The sequence below is a fragment of the Adiantum capillus-veneris genome, chromosome 8, assembly GCF_014529385.1.
Source record: "Adiantum capillus-veneris isolate H3 chromosome 8, ASM1452938v2, whole genome shotgun sequence".
In the NCBI taxonomy this organism is placed as follows: domain Eukaryota; kingdom Viridiplantae; phylum Streptophyta; class Polypodiopsida; order Polypodiales; family Pteridaceae; genus Adiantum; species Adiantum capillus-veneris.
In genome coordinates this window covers 129,662,686-129,673,579 of record NC_140938.1, presented here as the reverse complement: position 1 = coordinate 129,673,579, position 10,894 = coordinate 129,662,686, and the positions used below count along the sequence as shown (strand labels likewise).

At 40.0% G+C, this 10,894-nt stretch overlaps 1 protein-coding gene across 1 annotated transcript; it reads left to right on the top strand.

The window, feature by feature from the left end:
* The first annotated feature begins 10,155 nt into the window (after window positions 1-10,155).
* On the top strand, window positions 10,156-10,642 carry LOC147452958 (uncharacterized). The gene is made up of 2 exons (XM_086519049.1): window positions 10,156-10,293; window positions 10,377-10,642. Exons 1-2 carry the CDS (start codon window positions 10,260-10,262, stop codon window positions 10,640-10,642), a joined length of 300 nt encoding a protein of 99 aa, XP_086375175.1. The 5' UTR covers window positions 10,156-10,259.
* The last annotated feature ends 252 nt before the right edge of the window (window positions 10,643-10,894 follow it).

Here is a 10,894-nt window from a genome sequence, read left to right as displayed (position 1 = left end):
TTAATCTTTGACCTTTTATTGAAAAAATCAAAGAAAATAACAAAATGCACTAAAAAAGCAAAATGAAAAATCATTAATTAGGAAAATCCATTGAGAATCACAACCTTAATGTTTTTTGGTGGATTTCTCCATTTTTAAGTCCCAATATCAAGAAAAGCTGATAAAAATAACAAAAAAGACTATTTTTTGATAGTATATACACTATTTACACTCATCGGGGAGATGTTATCAGTTAAATTTCCCCTTTTGATGACTTGTTAAGGGTATTATTAGGTAATTTTGCAAAAAATCACATGCTAACATCAACTTTTTCCTCCCTCTTCAAACATTGCCCTTGATTACTTAGTTCCCTTCCACCCCTCCTAGATGGCGTACTCCAAGACGACTGTGTGCATGGGGTTGAACAATCGTGTCTATGCATAGACTTGATTGTCTCTACCATGATTTGAAGATCAATGCAATTCAAACCATTATGTTGTGCAAGAGTTGGGTCTTGAGTAATTAAGTCAAAGGTTCTTGATGTCGAGGTTTTCTTTTGCTGTCTCCCAAAGAGCAAATCTTGTAGCTTGTGTACTCTTTGCTTTATCGTACCGTCAGGATGCTTTGGCACTCAAATTTATTGAGCTATCGGTATCAATATTGGTGGTTGTTTAGCTTTTACCCGCTATTGGTATCTTGATTTTCTTCAATGAAATGTTGTTGTTGAGTGTTTTGATACTTAACCCTCCACTGCTTCTTCAGTTTTACAGTTGGCGGCGAAGATAAGTGATCCTTTTTTCTCCAAATCCATTTTGTTTTAGGTTCCCTGCTTGAAGATGCTCTTCTTTGTATTTTGAACTTTGAAACATTCTTTGGTACAATAGATGATGTTTTGGGGAGTGTCAATTTTTTGAAAGCTTTTCATTTGGAGCTTTCTCACATAGTTTAGGTCTGTCTAAGTTGCATGCAACCACTAGAGTGTTCACTTAGATGTTTGTAAGTTTTATCTATTTTTGCAAGTTTGATGCATGTACTCCAACCCCTTCACAACAACAACATTAGTGTATTAAAAAAAACTCGAACCCAACCCAAACTTCTATGTATGTCATTCTTGTAGAGAAACCTACAAGGCTTCAACAGAAAAAAGTACTATTTTTGCACATGTCAAAGTTAAATACCCAAAATAATTTTTCACATGCTACAAGCACTACCATCAATTCAAATAAAGATTCCTCAAAAGCATTAATCTTTATGGTCCAAAATAGTACAAGGAAAAAAGCATGCCATCGAAGAGATTGTTTTACTGGGAAATGCCAAAATAAAGCCTCACAAAGTGTACAAATCACCCACCAAAATGTCAAAACAAATTGAGCAAACTACTAGGCATTTATTTTTTCTCTACTTCTTTGAAGGCGTAAACCGTCGAGGTTGATTCAAGATGAAAGTGAGATCTCTTTCACATAGTGCTGGTTGATGTATAATCATATGCTGCTTACCATCCAACCCAAGAATCTGTGTGTAGACAAAGTATAGGTGCTTACAAGCCAAGTAAGATTTTGTTGCTTTCTCCCGGTCTTGAAAATCAGGGCATGTATAGTAGGGCTCCATAGCCACATGCACATCATATACATCTTGCATTAATATCTTGAACACAGCATGACAAGTAGGCACCAAAATTATCTCTTGCACAAAACAAGCTTCCATACGTGCACCTATTTCCATGCGTTTACTTGCCTCCTTAGAGACACCAGACCTCCATTTTTTGTTGCACTTTCCAGAGGTTCCCACTGTCTCCCTTTCCTTGTTAGCCTTTGGAGAAGGAGCTCTAATTACAAAACCTGCCCCTAGCAAACCAGCATACTCCTCCTTTGATACACATGTTCCACTCTCTACTAGCCAAGTTGTTGGCCTTTCCGATGGTGACAATACTTGTTTGGCCACAACTTCAGTGTGATGCACATCATGGCCACAAAACCACATCCATTGGTGTTGCCTCTGGTCTTTATAAGTTCTCTCTCCCCAAAAGCATGGGGCCACAAGTCCTGGGGACCTACTTTGCATGACATTCTCACATCTTCTCCCTTCAAGCACACCAAAGCACTTACGAGAGACATTTTGAGGCATTCTTCTTATTGCCCAATGACCCCTTGGCACAACAATCTCAAAATCACCAATAGCGTATTCACTAATAGAAGGTATGGTGTCACATTATGTCATTATTTGCATGAATCTCCTCATCTGTGGAATCTGCATTCACATCAAATCTTTGTCCCTCTTGCTTCATGTCCATATCAAACAAAATCTTTCGTGGTCGTCCACGCTCTTTTCGTTGTCTAGACTCCATCACATAGCCAGGCTTATGAGAAGCTGTTTCTGCAAATCCTCTAGCTTTATTTCTTTGCACAGTTTCGTTGTCTCCATGCAATAAAGGTTGCCCATAAAATGGTGTGCCTGCCACCACTGCCCCTTGGAGAGCACGTGACAACACAAGTGGGCTAAGAGTTTTTGCTTTATTTCTTGATCTCTCTAGATATGTTTGCATATCTAGACCAAGCCCTATGTATCTACCTGTTAGATAGCCATGTTGCTTTGTGTATTGAATGTAAGCATTGATGACATCAGAGATGCATGCATCATACAAATAATTTTTTTTTCTATCGCCTTCTCTAGCAAGCCAAGATGCATGAATGATCTCTGACAAATTGGTACTAAGAATTTGAGATTTTTCCCAAGGACTCATAGATACTGCATTCCACCCAAAAAAAAATTTGAATTAGTGAAACAAAAAAATAGAGAAGGTCGTGGTGAGGCTCATGATTGTATCATACTTCATTGTGTAAGCTACCCTAGTGAGATATCCTTGTCTCCCACCACTTGAACCATTTCTCCAGTGACTTGATATTCTCACTTGCAACATTATCTTCCCACCATCTTCTAATTTCTTCTACTTGCTTCATTGCCAAACCCATTGCCCTTGAATTGTGCCAAGTCTCACACATGTCTTTGTGGATACCAAACTTTTCTTTGGCTATGTATTTTTTAGTATGTTTATGTAGACTTTGCTCCCAATGGAAGAGACATGACCTTTCCCTTCCAATCATGACGTTATTTGGCCCTTCATTGAAAACTGTATGCACGGCAGCCCAATTTGCTCCAGCCTCATCAGCCATAAATCTTGCAAAGTCTGGTGATGGATAACCTTCTTGAGCCAACACATTATTAAGAGATCTCCAAAATAGGACTTGTGTGTCTGTATCCTCCTCTTTGGTGTCACAAACCGCTATAACCATTAATCCCTTCAAACTTAAAAAAATGACAAATCTTAGCTACAAAAAGTTTGCAAATGTGCAATAACAAAATGCTACAACACACCAAAAGACTACCTCAGATCATAAACAGAGCATGACATAGTTGCCCAATCTATTCTGTGTGTGTGATCAAAATGTACCCAAGCAGCACTCAAATCTCCATTTCCTCCTCGATGCATGCAATTGACAAGGTCTATACCAGACCTTGGACCTTTTGTTGACATCTTAAAGATGTAGCACTTATCATTTGGCCCACCTCGCCCAGGGAAACAACTTCCATGAAAGTAAGGAAAGTGACATTTTTTCTTCAAAAGCATAATGTGGTCAAACCCATCCCCAACTATCGACTCTTGTTGTCTTTTCTCAGTAGCTACCATTATCTTAAATCTGTAAAAAAAAGGCATCTTCCAATACATTTGAGAGCTCTGACTCCCCCATTTTTAGTTCATCTGAACCAACAATAGCGTCAACCAATAATTGTCTGGCAACAATCATCTGAACTCTTCTTGTTCCACTGCTTCTATCCACCTTCAAGACACTTGCAACCATCTTCCATATTCTGTCTATTTGGCTCTTGACGTACCTGCTTGAACTTCATGTAAATGATGACCTACGTGAATCATCATTTTTTTAAGCTTCGGGTCTAAGGGAAAAATGTAGGACACTTTGCAAGAACAAGTACACTCACAGAAAACAACTTTTTTGCAATAATGACAAGTGATACGCAGGTTTTCGTCTTCACATAGAAGCCCTTTGCTGACTTTCTTATCTAGGTAACCATGAAAGAAGGATACATTGAGCTTGGTGTTGTTCAAATACTAGGGACAAAGAACTTTGTGACAAACTAATGACCCCAAGCAATGACTAAGCCTAACAATACAATTTATGGACATGTTTGTTTTATGTGGCCTAGTTCAAAAATGACCATCAAATTTTTGCTCCATCCTTTTACAACCTTCTTCAATGGGAGGTATCTCAAAGGCATTGTCACCATCATAAACCTGTGGAAGCTCGGTCACTTGTTTGATTTTCTTGCTATTGTTTATCAGGTGTTGTAGTCTAAAACATGTTTTGCTACCTAAAATCCAAGGAATGATGGAATTTTTTGTTAAATCATGAATGTCATCATCATGGGACTCCAATCTTTGTTGTTTGTCAAATGGCTCAGTTAACTCTTGCATTGATGGATTCTTTATCTCAAAACAATCTTCTTTTGCACATGGAAACTGACTGTTGATGCTGGTTATGCCTGGTTTAGCACCAAAATCACTCTCCTCACTATCTGTAATATAGAGCATATCACTAGAATGTTCAATGAAATACTCAGAAGAGAGAGAAGAGTCCAATAAAAAGTGATCATTTCCGTCAATATCCCACTTCGAAGGGGTTTCAATATACATTTTCTCCAACCCGATGTAAACTATTGCTTTCAAACATGTAAATTTGTAGTTTGGAGGAAGAAGACACTGTAGATAATATCTGTTGAGCAACAGTTTGTTTTGTCGAAGCTCTACTTCCCTAGTGTGTGTCTCTTTTCCAAGTGTCTAAGAGAGAGTTACTCTGTCCATCTCCATACCAAGACAAAGGGAGCAGTTGGTTTTCTAAACCTAATGAAAAGTTCTTGCAAAAATATAAAACATAATTTTCGTACTTAGAGAGCACAGATCAGTGACTGCTAGATAATAAATGCGACGGCCACTCATTGTTGCTTTATAATTAATGCCGACAGCTACAATCGTAATACAAGCTCACAATCATTACTAAAGAATTGAAGGTATTCTTTCTCTAGAAATTTGAACTCATAAAAAGGAACTGGGGACTGCGGAGTTCAGAGAGTTCCTTAATAAAAAGGGACTGGGGACTGCGGAGTTTAGAGATGGTGGTCATCAGATCATCAGATTATCATATAGTTTTTCTTAAGATTGTAGGTATATTAGAAAAATCCCTTAAATTTGAAGGTGGATTAAGTTTTCTTCAATAAGGGATTTATCTCATTATGGTGCTTATTTGTCTGCTACGGGGTGGCTCCCCTTGCTAGCCGATGTATCTGATCTCTTTATGTCTCCTTTTTGAGCTCCTTATGATTCCCTTGCTCGGATGATGAGCAGGTCTAGATATCTTGTAATTTTTTGATTGATAATATTATCTTATTCACTTCTGTGAGTTATGCTAAAAAAACAAAGTCAAAATTTTTCAATAAACCTAAGTTACACAAAGTCAAAATTTGCACAAAACCTAAGTTTTTTTTAAGACCTAAGGTTTCAAAGTTTTGCAATTCATGGTTGGAGCTCTGCAATTCATGGATGAAGTTTAGCAGGTAGAACTTTATCTGCATTCCTCTCCTCCTCCATCTCTTCCTCCATGCCTCCACCCCACTCGCTGAGCACGCAATCCGTCTGCACGCGCGCGGACGGATTGCGTGCTCAACGAGTGGGGTGGAGCACAAGAAGATTTAGAAATTTTCTCATGTAGGAAAATGGAGTCTTTTCCAGTGTTTTTCATACAATGAATAACATCATGAGCTTTTGCTCGAGAGGCACCGAATACCTAACTAGATACGATTGGGGGCAAGGGACCACCAGCCCCCCCACCGGGCCGGCGGTCCCCTGCCCCCAACCGTACCTAGCTAGGTATGCAGTGCCTCCCTCACAGAAGCTCATGATGTTGAGGTAAGTCACAATGTGGGAATTATTGTGAGAATTTGTCCAAAACTTCTTGTGGAGGCGTGGAGGAAGAGATGGAAGAGGAGAGGAATGTGTGTTTTTTAATTTTTGCTTAATCGACTGGCTTAATCGACTGCTACAATCTGCACGCTGTCCGCACTCTGTCCAAGTACAAGCAGAAGCTTGCACGCCGTCCGAGTACAAGCAGGAGGTTGAGGCTTGTTTGAGTACAAGCACGCTGTCCGTCTGCGCGCGCAGATGGATAGCGTGCTCGTGTTCTGGGTTTGCTGCGGTGCATGCTGAATGTGCTCACCAAATGCTCACTCAGATTTTCTCACTTAGCGTGCTTGTTTTCTGGCTTTGCTGCAGCGCATGGGTTTGTGCTCACAAAATACTCAAATGGTGAATGTGCTCATTCAGATTTGCTGCAACGCATGCTGAATCTGCTCACCATATGCTGCCGAAGGAGGATGCCTTCTTGGGCGCCATCATCTGCATGCGTGCCTGCCTGAGTGTGAAGGATTGGCTTCTTGCTCAGAGACACAGGGACAAGCAGTCATTGCATGTTCTCTGTAGTTGTTGGTGGTAATATGGGAATGGAATCAATTGGTTATTACTCAGGAGTTGGCGAGTTGTGCAGGGCAAGGAGGGATGGGGCTCAGGTGTACGCGGCTACTGTTGGCAATGGCAGCCAACACAGAGAGAAGAATGTGCGGTTTCTCAAAGCCAAAAAGGAGAGCCAGAGATTAGGAAGGGATTTGAGTGTGACATGCTTCTTAGGCACCTAATTTTTGAACCCATTTGATGTAGATGGTGCCTCTTGTTCCCGAGAGGATGGGGTTAGAACACACTGATAGGCTGTTTGTATGCGGAATTTATGGTTCTCCCAAGTGATGTTTGACTTCTGATATAATTATGTGTTAGTGCATGGAGTTTTCATTCTTGGCAGGTGGTTATACATGGTGGAAACGAGTGTATAGAAATGCCAAAGTATGCAAAGCAACTTGCTCAGCTCAAATCAGACCTAGGCATATTTTTCAACTATGGATTTATCTAGAGTGCATATCATGCTCGTGTAGCCTTTGCATATAGTCCTGATTCATGAGCCCCTAGTGGCTAGAGATCCATCCTCCCTCCATCCATCACAGTCACCATTCATTGAGCACCCCGGATTGAGTCCTAGCATCAACTTATTAGATAGCTTTAGCTATAGTCTTTAAAATCACTTCAGCTTTTCCTTTTGATATAGGAGATATCACAGATGTACACTAATTTGTCTCATAGGCCAAGTTTAGCCATTCAAAGATGTTCATAAAATCTCTCTCTCTCTCTCTCTCTCTCTCTCTCACACACACACACACACACACACACACACACACACACACACACACACACACACACACACACACACACACACACACACACACACACACACACACACACACACACACACACACACACACACACACACACACACACACACATACACACAATTTTTGCAAGCCATGGCTAGATCTCTCCCTCCTATTGTGTTTTTGTTGCAAGGTGACCCATCTCCACTTGGATTCTCTCTTACATCGTCCACAGTTTCCAACCACCCCTTGTGGTGTTCCTTGTCGAGACATGTGTAGATCCCGTGTGCATCTTCTTCCTCATGGTGTATCCCCATAACAATCCACATAGGATCTGATCAATCATCACTCTCCATCACCTAGGCGACCTCTTTTGAGGCTAGGGATCAACATGAAAACAATTATCATGGAAACAGTTTCGATAAATATTGGGCAAACATGCTTTTCTCAAATAGCTACCATGCAACCATGTTGAGGAAAAACCTATGTTGGTCAAAATGCATAGAAGGGTTATCCACAATATCATGCTCATATTACTGGTTCCTAGAGCCTAAAGCCGGCCTATGAGACACATCAATATACATGTTTCTATGTATTTTTTGATTCCAATGTATCGATCTAGGCAACTAATGCCTCCAATGGATGCCCAAGTTTCTAAAGACTGCATGAAGTCAGACCTTGCTTGAGTGGTGAAGCTCTTGGGGGATCCATCCATGAGATAGAGCTAGGATGTGATTTCTATGGTGTCAAAGTAGGTATATTTCTATTGCTTAATCTCCTTGAGTTGTGGGACCAGTGTACCAAAGGTAGAGCCATGTAGACCAATGTACCAAAGGCTGTTGACCTGAGGGATGGTAGCTAACAGTTGCAACCATATATATGTAGGATGGGATGTACTGTAGTGATGGGATGTTATTGAGTCATTAGTCACACTAGTCACTTTCTGTCAGGTAAATAAGTCTTGAGTCGGTTGTAAATAAGTTTTGAATGGTTTTGACAGGTTTACCCTATGGCATTGAAACCACCTTGATTTATGCAAAAATTTAAGGTATTTACCCTATGTTTAGTTTTTAACAAAAGGTCAAGTGTTAAACCTAAGAGAGTATCTAGCTATCTAACTCCTAAGTATTAACTCTCTCTCTCTCTCTCTCTCTCTCTCTCTCTCTCTCTCTCTCTCAAATCATAGCATTTATACATTATAACTGTTATGTCTTTTTTGCACTTATAGTATTTTATGAAATATTTGATAGTTCTAGACAGAGTTTTGATTATGCTATTGATTTATTTTTAATAGAGGTTTAAGATTTTTCTCATGGCTCCCAAACGCTCCACGAAAAAACGGGAAGCAAATTGTTTAGGGGGGATGACTCTACGGTCTGGGGCTATTCAAGGAAGGCAAGTTATACTTGACGATGGTTCCTCAAGGATTCTACCAATGAGTCCGCCAAAGAAGTCTGTGAAGAGAAGAAATCAATGTGTGTATGTTGATGATGAAGCATGGCCCTTGGATAGGTCTATAGATGGGGCTTCTAATAGCAATGCTATCACTCCAAATACTATTGGTCCATATTTTGCTCCCACCCCACAAAATACCCACACACACCAATAACCAAGACGAAGAAGATGACTTTTCAAAGCATAACAGGGTTTTTGGGGAGAATGTGTCTCTTGGTTTGATGAATGAAGTCATAAGTCAATTTCATATCAAAAGAAAATCAGAGCCCCCTTTTGTTCCCTTATGTAAATTAATAGCTACAGATGTTGTTCGATGTGCAATTTCGGATGCACCTTGGTTGACATCCACATTCGATAGGGTTGGCTATGTCTCTTCAATGGGTTCTTTTACTGTTTCACTTAAAGGACGCCATGGAGAAATAAAACATCTGATAGAAGATATGATTGAGAAGTGGGATCCAATATGGCAACGACTTAATGCAGAATTTGAAAAGAATCTTATGGGTGATTGGGTAGATCTTCGAGGCAATTTTTTTTTTGTCTGGGATGGTAACCACAGGTTGAAAACTTGGATGCGACGAATTGAAGAAGGCAAGTGCTTCTTTGCTTATTGTGTTTGAGTTCAGATATACATTGTTGCACTTGAAAATTCAATACACCTTGGGTGTGCTCTCACTGTCCATGGTGGTTGGAGTATCCCCTAGGTGTTATCCCAAAGAGTGATCAAGAGATTCATGCTTGTAAGTGAACCGCAATCTCTCGTATAAACTAATATAATTTGTTTCAAATTGAATTTTGTTGACCTTTTTTTGGTGAACTTTTGTATGGAAAGGTTTTTTGAAAGAGAGTCCCATCTCTAATGACGGTGTAATACCACCCCAAGCTACACACATTGAGCCATTCACCAAGCCATCTTCGCGTGGAAGGAAAGGTTAAAAAAAAGTAAAGAAAAACCCTCCCAGTGTGTGCCTGCAGATTCTGATGGTGAGGAGGAGAGCTTTCCAATTTCTCTTCCACCAAAAGGATCCACCCTAGCATCAAAGTCTTGCGTCTCTGAGACTATTTTGAGTTGTTGACTACATGAGAGGATGCCATCAAAACGCATCATAGGTAAATGTTCTTTGCTTGTTTATTTGCTTTTTATTACTCTAATTATTGCTTGCGTTAACCATTGACACTCCTACGGTTTTCTAAGCATTCTTTGAGATTCTAAGCAATTGAAAATTTCATTCTCATGTTTAGCAGAGGAGTTTATTACATGTGTGGATGCTTTGTTGTTGGATGTGGAAGCAATTGATGACCTAGCATGGCATAGGTAAGACTTACATATTTCTCTAAAAAGTTAACTTACCAGAATTTACTCTTACCATGATCCTTTGGTTCGTGTTAGTATTGAAATGTGGTTCAAGAAAACACCAATCTATGATGGGCGTGAGTATTCATTGAAGGGGGAAATCTCCCAATATGTGGCAAGGTTGATCTTTGCAGACTTCCCTACGTCCATGCTAGTTGATGGTATTCACAATAACAATATAGGTGAGCTTTTTTTATGGCTTCGTTTTTGTTATACAATGCATATATGTTATGATGTAATTTCTCATTTTAACTTGAGTGTGTAGGTAATGTAAAGGTTGTTCTTGAGTGGAACCACTTTTCCACTGCCTTGGCGAGTGGTGTCATGAAAATTGCCGATGTTCACTTGGCAGACGAGGGTTTCTTGGTGACTTTGTCTCTTGAGCAACATTTGGGGGATCTTACCATGCAAGCTAATAGAGTTAGTTTGCAACTCCATCGCTCGTGTACTTTGATGTGTGATGGGGGATACTTGCATCCAGAGACTGGTGAGAAGGTGAGGTTGCCTTCTCTATGTGAAGCTTGTGCATGAAATTTAGAGTTCTTGTCTTTAAGTGGTTTATTCTCTCCTTACATAGGTGATGGATCTCACTCTTGGTTTGTTTTATCGTAAGAATGCTCAAAGCATTACACCTCATTATGATAGAAAGGCTGGGGAGGATGTTTCTCTTGAGTGCTTTTCGGCCTCAAGAAGCTACCTCACAGAGTCTCCACCTTGTTCGCTAACAATTATACAAGGATAGCTCGAGATTTGATTCGAGGGGGAGCAAAGCGTACTGAGACT

Bases quoted from the DNA above. Each gene is read 5' to 3' on its own strand.
- LOC147452958 (XM_086519049.1), top strand. From the start codon at position 10,260: ATGCTAGTTGATGGTATTCACAATAACAATATAG. The intron at 10,294-10,376 runs GTGAGCTTTTTT...TTGAGTGTGTAG, and splicing joins TATTCACAATAACAATATAG to GTAATGTAAAGGTTGTTCTT.